The sequence below is a fragment of the Micromys minutus genome (assembly GCF_963924665.1).
Source record: "Micromys minutus genome assembly, chromosome: 1".
Classification (NCBI taxonomy): Eukaryota; Metazoa; Chordata; class Mammalia; order Rodentia; family Muridae; genus Micromys; species Micromys minutus.
Window position 1 is genome coordinate 198,021,961 of NC_137969.1, and position 19,793 is coordinate 198,041,753.

The following is a 19,793-nucleotide window of genomic DNA, read 5'->3' on the forward strand; positions in this document are numbered from 1 at the left end:
TATAAATCTGATAAATTAATGCGTTTGTGGTATAATAACCACAACAAAAAGAGAAGTTATAAATCAAAGCCGAAACACTTATGCTCTTAACTATATATTTTTGTTGTTGTTTTATGTTTTGTTACTGTTATAACTTCAGTAGCTTCACTTGATAATTAATATTGTCAACTTGATTTAATCTGTACTCACCTGGGAGATGAGCATATTTGAGGAAATTGCTGGAATATGTTAATAGAGATAAGAAGACCCACCTTAAATTGGATAGAAGCCATTTCATTGGCTAGAGAGTATTCCAGACATAGTAAAAAGAAGATAGGCTTTCCATTAGCTTCCAGCTCCTCCTCCACCTCCCATTTCCTGACATTAGACATAATGTAATCAGCTGCCTTCTGTTCCTGCTCATGTGAATATATATATCTTGATAGACCTTATCCTCAAACAGTGAACCACAAATAAAAATCATTTTTAAGTTGTTTTTATTGAGTATTGTGTCATAGCAATAATAAAAGAACTAATATACTCCATTCTCCAGCTATCACATCTAAAAATATTTCTAGGCATTGCCAAGTAGCCCTGAAATGCAATGTCTCCCTTTATAAAAACAAAAACGAAAAAAACACTGCATGCTGTGAAGCACCTGAGGATGACAGGACATTACTAATACTGTCAACATTTATGCTGAGTAAAAAGAGTGTGTTCTACTGTACTATAATGTATAAAGAAAGTACTTAGTGGTGATAATTATAGTTTTAAAGTGCTATGGGAATTCTAAAGAAGTTGATTCCTAGTGGACATAGCAAGGAAGCGGTGTTTTCATTGGTGTAATGATTTAGAGAAATAGCGTGATATTCATTTGGTAAGTGTTTATGTTTGTAATGCAAATAAAAGGAGTTAAAAAATCAAGTGGCACTAGCTCTCAAAAAAGAATTAGCTATTAAATCCTTAGCATTAAATAGGGGCAATATGTTCTTTAGAGATACTATTTTTTTCTTTATATTATTAACATGCTTGAATCTAAAAGGAAAAAGATTAGGCCTAGCATTTCTTTCTTCTTCTTTTCTAACTTAACCTGTTTCAGACTTCTATCTGTAGGAGGTTAATATAAGAGTTTCTGTTTTGTTTTTTATAAGTCACTATATGAGACTAGTTCAGTATCAGAAGGCACACAGTCAGGAGCTGTGGAATAGAAAATGGTGGCAAGCACTAACACCACGTCCACATGTGCTGTTTCATTAGGGAAGCGAGTTAGTTCTCTTATGTTCAGCTAGTCTCTACCCAAATGATTGATGCTAATCACATCTAGTTGTGGATGAGTTTGTTTAGTGTGTGTGTGTGTGTGTGTGTGTGTGTGTGTGTGTGTTTTCATTCATATGCTCTATAGCTCATGTGTATGTTGTGTGACGTAGAGTCCCAAAGTTATTATCTAGTGTTGCCCACAATCACTCTTGTTGTTGAAGTAGGGTCTTTCACTGAACCCAGACCTTGCCAATTCTATCTAATCTATCTAGCAAGCATGCCCTAGAGATCCTAGTTCTACTTCCAGAATGGTAGCTTATGGATGGCTGCCATACCCACATGGTTCTGGCGATTGGAACTCTGCTCCTCAGGATTGCGTACATGGCAAGCACTTTATCTACTGAGTCATCTCCCCAGCCCGATTGTAGAGTGTTAAGTATTTGCTTATGGCTCTTCTAGAAAAGGGTACACTGATTTTACATACATCTGTATATGCATTTTGATAAATGCATATACCTGTCAAGATACAAAACCATCTTCATCACCTTTTTTGTCCTTTCCTGATTTTTCTAGCCACCAGAAACAATTGCTTTTGACAAAGGTTTACCCTAGGTAAGAATTCCTCACTTTAGGATGTCATATAAGTAAAATATATTCTTTTGTTTCTGAATTACTTCACTTGCTTATTTATTTTTTGAGACAGGCTTTTGCTGTTGAACCTACATGGCCTTAACCTCATGATCTTTCTGCCTCAGTACCCCAAGGGCTATGATTATAGACATGTACCACCACATCATACATAATCTGGTTTCTTTTATATAACCTGAGTTATAAGACTAATTAATTCTTGTCGGTTGTGTCAGTGATAACTCATAATTTTTATAACTATGACCTTGTCCTCATAATTTTTCTGACAGTATATTTTTTTCATTTATTGTCACATTTATGAGAGTTGAAAATTCTTCCCAGTATAATACTTTATAAAGCATGAAATACTTTTAACTAGACAAATAGAAAAATAGTATATTGTCCTGTGCAAATGACCCACTCCAGGAATGATACTTGACATTAATTTTCTAATGTTTCTATAAACTGTAGTCACAGCTTGACTGGTAACTAACGATTTAGAAGTAAGCATATTCTTCAGTATAGATATGTATTTATAAAATATGTTTTAATTTCCTAGGATTATGTACCGAAGGACTTTACCGTGTTAGTGGAAATAAAACTGATCAAGACAACATTCAAAAGCAGTTTGATCAAGGTAATGTAATTGCAAAATAAAGTTATTGTCTTAACTGTTTTCCATGTTAGAATTTTATAGTAGGAAAGTTGTTGTTATTTAAAACTTAAATGGATATGGAGAGCAAAGCATTTAAAAGTGAATTAGAAATATTAATATATAGTAATTGCCACAGTAAAAAGTATAGAACTGGAAAAGTCTGTCTTAGCACCGACAAGAAAATACTGAGCCTGGCATGGTTAATGTATAGCTTTATTCCCAGCACTGAGGAGGCAGAGGCAGGAGGGTCTCTATGAGTTCCATGACAACTAAGGCTGCATAGTGAAATACTGTATCTAAAAGGGGAGGAAGAGGGGGAGAAGAAAATGTTGGTTCTTTTAGTCTTTTTAGGAAGGTTGATATTAGGCAAATATAAGAGAGAGTGGGAAATAATCAAACTTAAAATACATTTAGAATAAAGAATTTGAGACAGTTGAACCAGTTGGATAAAGAAAGTACAGTATTCTATCTATATTTTTATGTGTGAAGACAAGAAAGAAAAGAGGATAGTCAGAATTGAAACAGTCTGTTGTAGGCAATAAAATTTATATGTCTTGTTTAAAAATAACAAGAATCTTTTTCATTATGCTAAGACCACAGGGATTCAGGTAAAACAAATATTTTGAGGTAAGCTATGATATATGGTCTATGTATTGTTTCTTACCCTATTTTATATTTTTAATCCAATAAGTTATCTTAAAACAATAACAAAATCTATAAAGCCAGTGTCAGGATTAGAAAGGCAGTAAATTTATATATGCTGTATTAGTACTATTATATATAAAACAGTATTATGTAAGTGGTTTTTTTTTAATGTAACAGACTAATCTTAAGGAGAAAATTCAAAAGTAAGTACCTGACTAGTAAGGAACTCCATGTATGATCAAAGATAAAACAAAATAAATAAATAAATAAAATTACTAAGGGGGAAGTAAGTGAATATTTTTATAGTCAGACAGGAAAAGGCCTAAATTTGTAAGGAACCTAGGAAGCATAACTGAGTATCACTCAAAACCTCCTAAAAATGTAAAATTTCTCCATGAGAATATAAAAACAAAATATTTGAGAAAGTATGGGCTTACCATACAGATTAAACTATTAGTATATATTTGAAACTACCCAGCCCCTAACAATGACAAATTTCTATTTTAAGAGTTTATTATCAGTGGAAAAGATTATTGGCAATGTAGGCAAATTCAGCTTGTATACCTTATTGTGGGTACATTTTTGAGAGGTAGTTTGTGGATGTTAAAATTGAAATTCCTTTGTTTTGGAAGTTATACTTCAAGGAATTTACATTTGCATTCCAAAAGTCTTTGCATGAGCTTGTTAAAGGTACTTGTACAATTTATAATTTTAAAGGGAGGAGGGGAACCACCCATGTGTCTATGAACATTGAATATTGTGATGAGGTAGAATAATTATGTTTGTTAAAATGGCAAATCATCGCCTACTGAGTGGTATATACATGTGTATAAAAAGTATGCCTCGTTGCCAAAAGTACTCCATTTTTTAAGAAATATTAGAGAAACTATAGTTTATAATATCCAGTGGGTACAGTTCTACTTTCATTGAGGAGGGTAGAGTAATAGTTGGGACTCTTGAATCCAATTCTACTTTTTAATCTTGCCACTTACTGTCTACGTCAGGCAAGTTAATCTTTATAGATCTCATTTTTTTCATCACACAGTAGAGATTAAAGAATAAATATGAAGCTAATGAAGCTAATGCTTCATTAAGTAGGATGTGCAAATAGGTCCTGTTTTATTTAAGTGATCATAAAAAAAGCTCAAATGAAGCATGCTATAAATTACAAGTAATGATTGTCTGTAAGTCATGGAGATCATTTTTTTTCTGATCTATATTTTTACATTTAAGGAACCTGTTAATATCAAATAAATCTTATGATACCCTTAGAATGTCCCTTTCTTGTTCTTTAAGTCAGCCCTTTACTAATAAGATAATTATTTAACATATTTATTTAAAACATTACAAAGTAGAGTTTAAAGGTCCAAATTAGAATTGAGATTCATAATCTATATTGCTTGTCTATTTTCTTATGGTCTTTTAAATAGTCTTGTGTATACACAGAAAATTAGAAAGGTAGTATTATAAAATTCTTTAATGCACTGTTTGCTGGTATGTAAGATACAGAGTTTGTTGATAAAATGCTTTCTGCATGGGGTTGTTTCTTCCTGATCTTTGTGTAGTTTGCTGGCCTGTGAGGAAAGGTAATTAAGAGAATTAATTGACAGAAAAGTACCCATTCAGTTTACCGTTAACCAGTAATAAGTTAAAATTTCATTCTCTCAAGTTTTGATTTTTGTCTTATAGATCATAATATTAATCTAGCATCAATGGAAGTGACAGTAAATGCTGTAGCTGGAGCTCTCAAAGCTTTCTTTGCTGATCTGCCAGATCCTTTGATTCCATATTCACTCCACCCAGAGCTATTGGAAGCAGCAAGTAAGCATAAACTTTTTGCTGGGGCAAGGGCTGAGAAAGAGTGATGACGGTGTTCTTTGAATATTGTTTGCCAAAATCTATAGAATTTAAAGTTAAAAATTCACTTTACTAGAAATTATATCTTAAAGGTATCCACTGAATTTAAATAGAATCAGGGATTTTGTTTCTAGCTACTCTCACAGATAATGAGGGACAAGGGGAGTGTGCACTGAGACCAGAAGAGGACGCTGGGTATCCTTTCTGGACGCTGGGTATCCTGTTTTATTACTGTCCACTCTGTTCCTAGACAGGTTTATTCTCCCTCTCCCTTTCTTCCTCATACTCCCACTGATTGGCAGCCAGTAAGCGCTAGGATCCTCCAGTCTCATCCTCTTTTCCTCATATTCCTAGGGTTACAAGATGCTATCCATGATCCAGCTTTTTACATGGGTGATGGAATCTGAACTTAGGTCTTCATGCTTGCTTGCTAGTTAATTTAAATGCTTCTAAAACATCAGAATTTTTAAAATTACTAAGTAATTTAGGGTGGGGAAGTATGGCAGAAAGATAGAGTGCTTGATTCAAAGTATGTTTCTAGTTTGATATCACTCACTCAATATTTCTAGCATACACATTATTTATCTGGAAAATGGGATCTAAAATCTTACTTGGGCAAATAGTGGCTAATTTGCATTGGTGACTAAAATTAATGTAATTTCTAGGTTTTTCCTTTTAATATATCTTCAAGTTTTTTTAAATGAGGTTACTTTTATTTTAAAAGTTCTCTCCAGCAAGATATCACCTTAGGTAAAGGTGCGTGCCACTGAGCCTGACAGTCTTGAGTTCAAGCCCCAAACACACATGGTAAAAGGAGAGACAACTTCAACAAGTCATCCTGTGACCTCTATTACATGCTTTTCCCTTCTCCCACCTCTACACACAAACTAGTGAGGTGTAGAAAGGAAAAATAAATTTTAAAAGGGGGCTGGAGAGATGGCACAGCAGTTAAGAGTACTTCCTGCTCTTGTGGAAGACCCGAGTTGGGTTTCCAGCTCCTATGCCAGGTAGCGCACAACCAACTGTAACTCTGGTTCCAGGTGGTCCAACACCTTCTTCACATTAGGGGACCCACACTTGTATAGCATACCCCTCCCTACAAAACATACACGAAAATTATAGAAAATAAAAATAAAATCTCTTTCTAAAAAGTAACAGTTTTTTTTTTTTAAACTTGCAATATATTGTCACAATATACATAGTCCCAGATGTTCCTTGGTCATAAGCACTAGCCTTGGAAAGGCCTAGCTTAGAAGTAAAATGTGACAAATGAGAATTTTTACTCCTGGATAATTTTACCATGATGTGAAGGTAAGAGAACAGAAAATAAATCTTATCTCCCATTCATTGTAGTACTGTATTCTAGTTGTCCTGTTTTATAATTACATACACTTGGAAAATAACTATATTATATTAAATGTGTATGCTACCTATAAAGGAAATATTTTGGTAGTGGAGATTACAAGAAAACTGTGAATAACTGGCTTCAGGGCTATGTGGTGCCTCTCACTGGTTTTAGAAATCTTTTACTAGAAGAAAATCTTGATGACACATTAAAATAAATTCATGTTTCAGAATTTCATGTAAGATACCCATTATCCATTTATTACATGTTGTCTGTAACTGACTGCTTTTGTTGATCAGCTGTAGGACTGAGTAGTTGTGCCCTTAAAGCCTGAAATTCTTACCATCTGTAGCAGGAATATTAAAGAGACTAACATCCTTATAAGTGATTTGGTCATTTTAAATAAATTTCTAGGTGTGTGTGTGTGTGTGTTTGTGTGTACATACATGTATATTCAAACAGTCATAATTTTTATAGTACATATTAACTGGATATTTGTATCAGATATTTGAAAGTTTATTAATTTCACCAAAAAAAAACAAATCTGTTACAGAAATCGCAGATAAAACAGAACGCCTTCATGCCTTGAAAGAAATTGTTAAGAAATTTCATCCTGTAAACTATGATGTACTCAGATATGTGATAACACATCTAAACAGGTACTTGCAAATAAAATGCATTTTATGTTTCAAACTTGTAACCTTTATAAGCTGGACAATTCTAACTTCTTTTAAAGGGAATGCAGACTAAGCACACAGTTCTGTTTGGGTTCTTTGTAATGGCTGTCTACGTGATTTAATTTTTATATATGGTCACTGTTTTGCATGTATGATCAGTGTTTGTTTCTGTGTTTGCTTAATTATTGTGCTAGGAATTAAACCCAGGGCTTTCCATATGCTAGCCAAGCACTGTACCACTGTCCTTTTTACTCTACCCATCAATGTGATTTTTTTTCACAGGTTTTCTTTAGTAGTTCTCTTGGTTAGAGTCTTAGAATCTTAGCTGGACAATGACAATAGACAAATAAACTAAAACAACCTATTTGGAGTTGGAGAAATTGAGGTTTAAAGGGGAAAATCATAAGTAGAATATAACTCTTATGTGTTATTTCACCTTGTATACGATATACTGTGTATTTCATATGGAGAAATTTTATCACAAATTGTCCTGTTGCAAAATAGGATACTAATTTGTGTATTCATAACTCTATAAATGTATTGCAGTTGGAATTTATATTAAATGAGAGGCATTGTAGTATTGATTACTAAGACTAGCTCAGACAATGTCAATAAGTGTCAGTTTGCAATATTGTAATCATAACTTTAGACGAATTAATTACCCATTGCTCAATCATAAAAATGAAAAATAATACTTCATGTAGTTGTTCTGAAGACTGGATGGGTATTTTTGGTTTTGTTTTGGATAGAGTTTTTTTTGTATATTTTTGTATATTTATATTTGTATAAATAAAAATATACTTTTACCAAAAGTTTATTCAGAAAATATCTTTAGTGGCAACTTAAAGAATTCTGTAGGAGGCTGGAAAGATGGTTCAGCAGTTTAGAGCACTGACTGCTCTTCCAGAGGTCCTGAGTTCAATTCCCAGCAACCACATGGTGGCTTACAACCATCTGTGATGAGATCTGATGCCCTCTTCTGGTGTGTCTGAAGACAGCAACAGCGTGTATATGTGTGTGTGTATGTGTGTGTACTTAATTTAAAAAAAAAAAGAATTCTGTAGTTATGTGGCTCAGTGGTGGACCATTTGCCTAAATTTTGGGAAGTCTTAAGTATGATTCCTACCACAAGAAAATAGACTGCAATAATCAAAACCCAAATGTTCTTTTAAAGTTTTATTATTGCTATCAGTGTGATATATAAAATCATACTATCTTTATCACTTCTTCCAAGTTCCTTTTAAAACAAACAGTCATCCTAATAATAATATAGTAATGGTTGATATTTTGTTAACAGGGTATATAGAAGCTTTAGCCCTTAACATAGAGAGCAGTGATACTTTGTGAACATAACAGGCTGAGTTAGATATTGGACTTGAGTTAAAGGATTATGAAAAGATGACAGGGCAGAGTATAATATATTCAGAGTCACAATACTGGCCCACCTTCAAAGTACTGTATTCTGGAACTGTCTTTGGCTGTGTACAGAAATAAACAGCATAGCCAAAAGCATGTTCGATGCCTAAAGAACACAAAGAGGAGGCGGCTTATTTGGACTGACCAAAAAAAGAACAGGAAAGTAAAAAGATGGAGGAGGAATGCCAGGTTATACCCAGAAAGCACTTTTCACATTATGAATCATTGACTAGCTTTAGTTTGTATAATCATAAAAGAATTTGTTTTAGAATACATAAATCTTTTTTCACTATACATACTCTTCTTTTTTGCTAGGAGACTACACTCTTTAATGAAAATAGCATTATATGATTTGCATTCTTTATTGAAAAATAGAACACAAGCTATTCAGACTTCAGTTTTTAAAGGAAATACTCTGCTGTACAGTTCTAGTTTTCTTTTGAATTATTGTGAAAAGTACCATGGCCAAAAGCAACTTAGAGGAAAACAAAAAAGTTTTTTTGGCTTATGTTTCCTAACATCATTGAAGGTAAATGCAAGACAAGATCTGAAGCAGAATCTGTAGAGGAATGCTGTTATTGGCTTGTTCAACTAAATTTTTTATATACAGCCCAGCACTCCTTGCCTAATCCATGCACAGTGGGCTAGGCCCTACTACATGAATCTTTGGGCAAGAAAATAGCCCACAGACATACCTACAGGCAGATTTGTTTGAGGCAGTATCCTGAAGTCACAAGATTGTAGTGATAATGTAGAATGATTCTTTGATTATATTCTTCTACTCTTCATATCCAGGGGATATACACATCCATTTTTTCTAATTATTTTTCTATTTTCTTTTCCTTACAACTTTATTATTTCTCATTCAGGAACTACTAGTGTTAACAGTTGTTCTTTGCCAGCTTTTATTTTTGCCCTCACTTGATATGATGCCAAGATGATTCTAAAACATTTTTGCATAAAGATTTTTAAGATGTTTTTATTTTGAATGTTTTGCTGATATATGAGTGGGCATCAGTTGACCTGGATCTAGAGTTCCAGATCCACTATGTGGATGATGGGATGTGAACTCTGGTTCTTTACTAGAACAACTACTGAGCCATCTCTCCAGCCCCAAGGATTTCTCAGCGTTTAAAATAGTCCTTTATCTCTGTACAATACACTCTAAAATGATTAGCACTAGTTGTACTAAGTGCTTACACTTTCTTCCATTTTCTCATAAACAGCAGTCAACTAACTATTAATAATAGTAATTAGCCGGGAGTATCGATTTGCGGCACATCTTAACATGCTGCCAGTAGTTTGCAAATATGGTACCCAAAAAAGCGCCATCTGAGAATTTATGAAGAATCTTTGTTATTCAACCTTATCACAGACATCATAAATCATAAACATCAGATAGTCACCAGCGGTTTATATTTAACAAGCCCTCGAAAAGGTTCTAATAAATGCTATAGGTCACTGTCATAACTCACTTTCCCTTTCTTACTGCCATTCTTCCCACATCCACATTCTTTCTTTGACTTAACCTTAAACTTTACCTTGTCCGTTTACCTTGTCCATGAAGTTCCCCCTGCTTAACCAAATTACTGATAACAGTATCTTTAGTTAGACTTTATACTGTATCCTTAACTTTGTATGTAATTCCAGAGCCTAGCACTTGATGCTACATAGAAATACCACACTGTACATACTAATTGCCTACTACTTATTAATAAATAATTGACTTTATTCTGACTGTTTCAGTTGAGTCTCTTTTAATTAGAACACAATGTTTGGCTACATATTTTACTTTAGATAAGTGATTCTTGTGTCTTGGAGTTTCCTATGGCTTGTGTTTTTTTGTTTTTTTTTTTTTTTCTTTTTTGTTAGTCTTAAAGATTTTCCTGCTATGCTAACTGAACAGTTTTTCCTGCCTTCTACAGCTCAGGCTGGCCTGGAGTCCACTATCCTACTGTTTCAGCCTCCTGATAACTTGGATTACAGATGTATTATACTATGCCCAGTTTGAACTGTTTGTTTCTTTATATGTGCAAATAAGAGGATTGAATAAATTCCTATCTCTCTTAATGTAATAATTCATAGTTTACTTAATGTAATAATTCATATACCTCTTAAGGTTAGCTTCTCTAGTGTCTTGCTTACTCAAGACAGTGATAGTGCTTGCTCACATATTTAAAGGACTGGGTAAAATTGATTTAAATACTCTATGACCATTTGTAAATTAACGTATCTTGAGAAAGTTTAAAGTAGAATTTATTGAGTGTGGTCTTACAGATAAAGTTTTAATCTTAATAGTGTACAAAATGCTTACTGTTTTTAGAGATTGTTCATAGTCTGCTCAGAGCTAACTTTCTTGAAAGTTAATATTCTTGGCTGATAGGGTATGCTTGGTTTTCCAAAGTTGGTTTAAAAACAGTGACATGCCCTGGTTTATTTCTTAATTTCCCACTGTAGTCTAAAAACTTGTCACTTGGCCTTCTTAACCTGGAGGAAAAGGTTTTTTATTTTTTTTGTTTTTTGTTGTTGTTGCTTTGTTTTTTTCAAATTGAAAAGACCTCTATTTGTAAAGCCTTAAGACTTGGGGTGCAAGCAACATCTTATAGACTGTCTGGCATTCTCACAAGAACTGTGTATTGATTGATCTCTTGTTTTAGAATATATATAGTTGAATATAGAATGATAAGAAAAAAATTAATTGGAAGATAAAATTAGCATGAATGGAAAACTAGCTTTGAGAATCTGTAATTGCAGTGATTTCTGATTTCCTTTTTTCCTCCTGTTTTATAATTTCAGGGTTAGTCAGCAAAATAAAATCAACCTAATGACAACAGACAACTTATCCATCTGTTTTTGGCCAACTTTGATGAGACCTGATTTTGAAAATCGAGAGTTTCTGTCTACCACTAAAATCCATCAATCCGTCGTTGAAACATTTATTCAGCAGTGCCAGTTTTTCTTTTACAATGGAGAAATTGTAGAAACTGCAAACACTGTGGCTCCTCCACCAACGTCAAACCCAGGACAATTGGTGGAGTCAATGGTGCCACTTCAGTTGCCACCACCATTGCAACCCCAGCTAATTCAACCACAACTGCAGACAGATCCTCTTGGTATGATATAAATAGAATGTGATTGCAGGTGGCCTGAAATTGGACAAAACAAATCTAGGCATGCATGTTTCAGGGTTAGTAGTATATTTCATGTTTCAGACAAATAATCCACATCAAAATGATGAGACATTTTCTCTTTGAACTATATGGTATTCCCTATTCAGTTACATTACAAATCTAAAAACATATGATAAGCATGACTGGAGAGGTTTAATTTTTATAAACAAACAAAAAAATAGTTATAAAAATGCAAAGCTGCTGCTGCATGCAACCTTATTGCAATCAGTATATCATTCCTGTGGCAATTTCTGTCACATTATATTGTGAATACAATTTTTCTATAGAAATTAAATGATTTAAAAACTCATATATGAAATGTTTAGTGCTTTCAGCCTGCTTTCTGGCTGGTTTTGTTATTTGATTGCTAATTTGGGGACCTAATTCCAGCAGTCTGTATAGATAACTGAAGCCCAGTTAAGTATTTTTTAATTTCAGGTTACTATGCCATGCTTGGGATGTTTGAAAGAAAGAAAGAAAAAATACATGTAACATGTTTCACATTTCTGCACCTTCATCTTCTAAGTAAATCTGTGGATGATTTGATGAGGGGTGAATGAACCTGTTTCTTTTACTCACACAAAGGACACACTTGTGGTTAAAGTGAGTTGATAATGTGATGTAAAGAGTAGTTGTCACCAACTCATTACTTTATGATCTATAATGAAAAATACATTTTGTATACACGGTTAATTCTGTAAACAGATGCATGTTTAAAAGATCTATGATGGTCTTGTAATCTTAATCTAATATATTTTAGATATTTTAATTTTTCCCTCTTGGGGAATACATTTAGTATAGTGTAGAAAAATACTTCATGACATTTTCATATAAGGTTATATAACTTTTCATACATAAACATGAAGTTTGTTGTAGAAAGTTCTTTAAACCAAACATTTAATCTAGTATTTCAATTTAATCTGTTCCTTGAATCTATTTTTATGTGGCCCTTGAGAATATATCCCAAAAAGATTCCATTGCTAATACAGCAATAAAAATACTTTGGGTACTGACAGACTCCTTGGAGTATGTATATATAAAAATCACAAACTTGTATTCATGTTCTTTCTGTGATATGTTGTTCTACAATCCAGAATGGCTTTTGCACCATTTTTTTAAACCAGTTCCCCTCATCCCTTGCTGTTGGTACCAGAGTTGCTATAAATGACTGCTGCTTTAGGGGTTAAATATTTTGTTAGTGGAGATACAAACAACACTAAATTATGATAAACCTTTCTGACTGGGTGATAGGTAAATTTAGTTGGGCTATATTCAAAATTATTTTATTATCAAACCCATACCATTTGTTTTACTGGAAAAGTGGTTTGCTTTTTACTGCTGGCTCATATTTTGTGTAGTAAAGAAATTCTTTGGTCAATGTTGTAATCTTTATATTTCAATTTTAAGGTTTCCTCATTTGTATTATAGTAAATTGATGATTTTGAGATTCAAGGCTCCTAAGAGTTTGATTTGCTCCATTTTGTCTTAAAATATTCTTTCTTAATTGTTAGATCTTAGGTATTGTACTTCCAATTTCAACTAAGATGTCAACATGAACCAGGCTACTATTGAAGTACATGTATATTATAGATTATCTTATTTGTGTTACTATCTTTTCTAAGAGAACAAAGTCCCTATTATTCCTATTGCAAAGCACACAGGAATTTAAGAAAGTACAGTAATTTTTAAAAAAAAAATTATCCGGTAAATGTAGTATTCTTAACTTGTTCTATATTACTTATACCTATTGTCTATATAGCTTTAATTTATAGCTGTCAGTTTAACATTGGCATGTCTGGCAAAGAAAATTAAACTTTAAGAGTTTTATAAACTGTTTCTAGGTTGCTAAAGAATTTATTTTTCTACTATAAATGGTATAGACAAAGCATCAACTGTGTACAGGATAAAAGCCTGACTGTTTCTATTGGAAGTAGGCTTACAAGAGAATTTTCAGAACTGTTCATATCTTTGGTTCATTCTATTCTAACTTTACTATTGTAATGTGTGAGTCCCAATTTATTTAAGCTATTATCTTTTATAATGTGTTAATTTAACATTCATTTACATTTGAAACTATTTTTGTTATTAAAATTAGCATTTATAAGTTTCCACATTAACCACCTTACACCTCTTCCAAAACTGATCTTACTTCTATGCATTCTATCATTGATTTGACACACTACATAGTGAATCACTTAAATATTCTACATCTGGTTCATTTTACTACTAGGTTACAGATATTGAAAATTAAAGTATGGTTTAAAGCTCAGTCTGTTACACTGACTTGTGTTTATTTTTGGCCAAGGGTTTAGGTATATTTTTAAATATTAGAACAGTAATTCTAAGAAAAGATTAACATAATTAAATCATTTGTTGCTTGTAAGTTACTGGAACATTGCACTGTTTAGGGACACATACATATACACATGTGTATATGAGACTTAATGGGTTTAAAGAATAGTAGATAGTCTTACAATAATGGGTCAACATTGACATTCACAATATTAAAAGAATTCCATGTATACACGTTGCCGTTGTTTCATTTTAAAGGTCAGTTCTTATTACAAGATCAGGCTCAACAGTGTTTAGATAATATAAAGAACTATAGAGGAGTCTCTATTTCAGGCTTTTAGTAGAATTTTTTAGAAGTCAAATTCTGTTTGTTAAGCACTTGTCAGGGTGGTATACAGATATTTTAGGAACAAAATTTCAGGCACAATGTATGTGTTTAAAGTGATATTTGAGTAGTACTCCCCCCAACCCCTTAACATTTACAGTGTAAATACTGTAGGTAACAGCAATCTAACTTACCCAAAAAAAAAAGCAGACCTTTTTTTTTTCTATACTGTATGTGAATATTAAAAACTTTTGGTCTGTTGGTTGGTTGTTTGGTTGGTTGATTTGGTTTAGTTTGGTGTTTTTTTTTTTTTTTTTTTTTTTTTCTTTTGTTTTTGTTTGATTTTTTGAGGTACTGAAATAATACTTTCTAATATCTCTTAGATATAAACAAAGGAGACATTTGAAATGAAATCTTAGGCCTTAGCTTCTATGGTTATTTTTAGTTTATTATAGAGTAATAATTATGATGCTGTTTGTCAGTGGAGGTGTGTGTGTGTGTTGTGTGTGTGTGTGTGTGTGTGTGTGTGTGTGTGTCTACAATTTTAAAATGTCAAAAGTGGTTTGTTTTTATAGTTAATATGAGTTTATGCTTTATCCAGATGATGCTGCCATAATTTAAGTATCAGTAAAGCCTCTGACGTACTGAATGCTTTGCATAAAACATTTAGAAGCAGTGTGATTTTAAATTAAAAGTTGCCTATATTTACTATTTTGTTGGTAAAAAATAGCTAATTTTAGGTAAAATGAGAACACTTAATTTTATATTATAATTAAGATTTTACTGGGTGGTTTTATTATTGAACTTTCCTTATACAATGAAAAGAAATGAAAAACTCATTCTGAGTATATGTGAATATAAGCTTTTAAAAATAGGAGGGACTGAGGTTGTGTAGCTCAGTTGGTAGAGCGTGCCTAGCTTTCATGAAGCCCTGCATTCAGCCCTCACCCAGCACATATATCCAAGCCTGGTGACACCTATTTATAATCCTAGCACATAAGACATAGAGGCAGAAAAACCAAAAAGTTCAGAATCGTTCTTGACTACCTGTGAGTTTGAGTACACCCTGCAACACATTAGAACCTGCCTTTTAAAAGGGTTTAAAAAATAGTCAGGAAAACAAAATAAAATGTAAAACTAAACAAGTGTATGTGAATTTAGATTTTGAGAGACATTCTTTCAAACCACTGGAAATGTTTTTAAACCTCCGTATAGCAGACCTCTATAATATTGAAAAATAATGTTTCTGCTTTTTCTTCATGGCTTGAAAATAAGATAAGCCAACTTTATGACGATATGCTATCATCTGTGGGTCTGGGTGAGTTCTTTTTGAGTTAAATATTATGCATATCTTGGATTTGAATTCTTAGGTTTTTCCAGTTACCAAATACCTAGAAATTGAAATAATATTTCAATAAGAAAGATAACCATTCTTCAAAATCATTTTCTTGGGGCTGGTGAGATGGCTCTGTGGTTAAGAACACTTACTGCTTTTCCAAAGGACCCAAATTCAGTTCCCATCACTCAGATAAAGCTCTTCAGTCAACTGGAACTCAAGCTCCAGATAATCTAATATCCTCTTCAGGTCTATACAGGCCGCTGCATTCACCTGCATATATCTATTCACGTAGATTTAAAAATAAAAAGTACACCAAAACCATTTTTTATTACAGCATCTGTCTGGTTTGAACACATACTCTTACATCCAGTGATTTGCTGTGATACAGGCACCATAGTTTTTAATAAAACAGTTAAAGTCCAACTTTAATAAACTTGGAGAAATATTTTAGTTGACTCCCATCATCATCCTATATACATGATTATATCATAGACACTATTACTACCTTTTCCTGGAGGATGGAGTAGTTGAAGGGTGTAAAATGAGTTTTATGAATATTTTAGAAGTAGTCAAATTGATTTTGGAAAGTCAGTGAATAACAGTAAAAATTAACAATTTTTTATGTTTAGTATTACAGTGTTGAGAGTTCTTGCTTACCAATTATTAGAAGTATTATATACAACTGTAAGTAGCTGTCAAAGAATTTATGGTTGAAAAACAAAACTTGTTAATTACCATAGCGCAGATTTTATGTTCAGTTTTCTTGAAATATTAAAGACATTGGGAGTAAGTTAGTAATGGCCTCTCCTATCATAACATTTTTTTCAAATTTATATTGTTTTATTTCAACATAAGCAATACAGAGTTACCAACTGATTTACCAAGTCTTTTTAATTATCTGTATTTTCTCACTAAATCATTTTCTTGTGTACTTGATTTGTGAATGATTTGATCAGTATTGTCTTAAGTCTAAAATATTTTGTCAGTTTTATGTTTGAAGCTCTTTTTCTTCTGATTCTTGTTATTTCATTTTGTTCAGATAAATTTAGGTGATCAAGAAATGATAACTAGGATCAGTTATAATACATGTATAATTCATAATAATATGTATTACTATCAGTATTTATGTGGGAGTCCAAATTACGTTTGTAGATGAAATTATTAAAAACAACACAATATTTTTAAAAAGCAAAGCAGAAAGTTAGCTCTATCTTCCCATATTAAATTTTTCTATATTTGCCATTTGTTGGGGGTCATACATGCCTGCAGAAAATTTTTTAGTTAGAACATTTTGAGACTTTCTAGCAGTGTACTTAGAAAATGCAAACTGTTTTATCTAGTACTTCAGTTACAAAGTAACTGTTGGGTTACCTTAAGATTACTATTTTCACGGAATAAGGAATTAACACTTTTTCTCCTTTTGGAAGTCAGATAATATACTCCTCTAGTCTGTAAGTAGCCATTACAAAAGAGAAATGAATGTGAGTGTTCTAACTAAATTATTAGGCCAGTAGAATTTGGTTGATAATTGGCATAGATTGTCAGTAAATTAAAGCCTGCAATCTATTTCTGTATCTGTATGTAATTTATTAATTCATAATACAGATTGAAGTAAAATTTTGCAACTGATAGTGATACTTATTCTCTTACCATTTTTCCCCAAAGGAAATGAAATTGCCTTTCTCAGTTGTAGAAAATAAATAAGGGAAAGCTGTATATGAAGGTTCTTATTTATATTCTGAAGGGTGACTTTTGAGGATGGTAATTAAATAGTATTTGCTAATCATGAAAACAATATAACACTTTATCAGATTTTTTCAGAATCATCAGATTGCAAAGATAATATTCAGATGATGTATTTTTACTGGACATTGGAGGGTTCAGAATGGAGAAGAGTATAAGTGCTCAGAAAATAAGTTGGGCTTTGGCATTTCTAATCAGTAGAGAAATTACATTGCATATAGGGGGAAAAGTTGCCAGAAGATTTTATATCTTCTTCACAACTATATCCTCTGGTCATAACAAAATAAACTTGGTGGCAGATCAGAGAATTCACTCTTGCAAAATGAATGTGTTGACCATGAAAAAGCCTTTACCCAGAATTCCATATTGAAGAAAAAACTGTTAGATACTGAATGAAAATGATGTTAACTACAAATCAAACCTCTTATAACCAGGATCCAGTGTAATCTTCAGAGATCAGGGTTCTTGGAATTCACACTGTTTGTGCCTCTGCTGTTTTGTTCTATTACTCTATGTGAATGCAAGCATCTTCTGTGAACATAAAGTACCAGTTGAATGGAAAATAAGCTACAACTGAATAAACATGTTTGCTTGTTCAGTCCAAGGGACAAAAATATAAGAGCAAAATTATTTAGAATTAAATTTCCAGCAAAAAGAGGCACTGCAAATAAAACTGTTTTGGGTGAGTAGGCTCTGCTAATAAAGTAGTTTGTAGCCAAGTCTAATAATGAGTTGGACCCTAGGACTCCTTTTGTACAAGGAGAAAACTACCACAAGTATTATCTGGCATCCACCCACATGTTATTATGCATACACCCACATACATACAATTAATATTCCTTGTGGATTAAATAGGTTTTCTGTATCAGAATGGGGTTTATAGTACTGCCTTACGTGATCTGAAGTACATAAAAGAACTTTTGGAAGTTACTCTGGGGGAAAAAGAGCCACATTACATTGTACTTGTAATTCCAAGTTTACACGCATCCATATGGCTTTGCAGGTTAGTTTTACTAAATAGAGAATAAAGTCTACTAGTTTGATCAGGCCCACATAAACTTGCTGACAAAATTTAACAATATAATTGTAGGCAATCTTGTTCATGAATTTAAATGCAAATATCAACCACTTGTATGTGATGAAATTTATAAGTAAGAATTTTGAGAAAACTACAGTGCAGAATAAAGAAAAAGTATGTGGTTATGTCAGTAGATGTAAAAAGAATTTTCATGCAAACGAAGAAGGAAGATTTTTTTTTTAAAGCATCAATGGCAATGTAGGACATTCAATCCTACAAGGTTCAGTTCAGCAGGATAATGCAGTTATAAATTACTATGACCTAAGGGATAAAGAAGAACAGGTCTTTTCAAATGTAATTCATCTTCTGGCCCCTACTACAGACAAGCACAGTACAACATCTGCTGGACTTTTTATAGCCACTGAAGACAAAACATTGTATACGAGGGCCTCTCAGCTTTGGCATTGTTGGTATTTGGACCAAATAGCTATTTGTATGGAGAGCTATCTTGTGTATTTTAAGATCTATAACAAGATTCCTGACCTTTTATGCCTTTAGCACTCTTACCTATTCCTAGAATAGTGATCTGAAATGGCTTCAGACTTCTAGTGGTTTTTACAGAACAAAATTAATCATGGTTAAAGTTAATGTACATCTACTTTGAATTCTAAATCAACGTATTCTCACAAAGAGGAGGCTGCCAGACCCAACAAGTCAAGACAAACTGTTCAGAAAATCAAGTTTGTGTGCAAACATCTTTCTTGACCTGTACCATATAGATGACCATATCAGAGAGGTAAGTAGCAAGAAAAATATAATGAATTTATGAAATGCCCCTAAGAAACATGCAATAAGTTTCTGAAACAAAGCCATATCTAAAAACAGCTGCATGTTTATAGACAAGGGAATGCCTGACAACCATGCATGTCAAACTGCCAATAGATGAGCTTTGTGGACTTGCCAGGCTTGTCAGCAATCCATTGTAAAATAAGAACAGTCCATCTGGGTTTGTACCTGAGCAGAATCCAGCAGCATGCACATATCACTTGGTTGTTTACTTGCCCTGGTCGTCTGTTTTCCATCCCTCAGCTTTTACCTACCTGAAAGGCCCTGTATAATCAAATGGAAAACCATGTCTTTGATATCCAAACTAACCTGGAGGCATACTACCTCTGTTTGAATATATCAGTCTAGTAGACAATATAGCTATGCCATGATCACTCCAGAGACTAGTTGCCAGAAAAGTAGCTTAGAAGTAGCTAGTCCTAAACTACTTTGTCATTTGTTTCTTTAAACACCAGATTAAGCCAGAATCTGCTCTACCTAGCACCTCACATGTCCCTTCTGCACTTGGTTCAACCTCTCACACAGCCTCCACACTACCTCCTCCAGAATTTAGGAAGTAGAATCTTAAGTCAGTGGCACAGACTGGGCCTTTAACAAGGTAG

General features: G+C 33.0%; 1 protein-coding gene across 2 annotated transcripts in view; it reads left to right on the forward strand.

Annotated features, from left to right (window-relative positions):
- The window catches only part of ARHGAP5 (Rho GTPase activating protein 5), a 65,386-nt gene extending 50,951 nt beyond the window's left edge, over positions 1–14,435 (forward strand). For both annotated transcript variants that reach the window (XM_080929814.1, XM_080929815.1), the window contains exons 4-7: positions 2,423–2,500; positions 4,853–4,984; positions 6,919–7,024; positions 11,255–14,435. In XM_080929814.1, the coding sequence (XP_080785940.1) occupies positions 2,423–2,500; positions 4,853–4,984; positions 6,919–7,024; positions 11,255–11,582 (644 nt within the window). In that variant the 3' untranslated portion in view covers positions 11,583–14,435. The remainder of the gene's footprint in view (positions 1–2,422; positions 2,501–4,852; positions 4,985–6,918; positions 7,025–11,254) is intronic.
- The last annotated feature ends 5,358 nt before the right edge of the window (positions 14,436–19,793 follow it).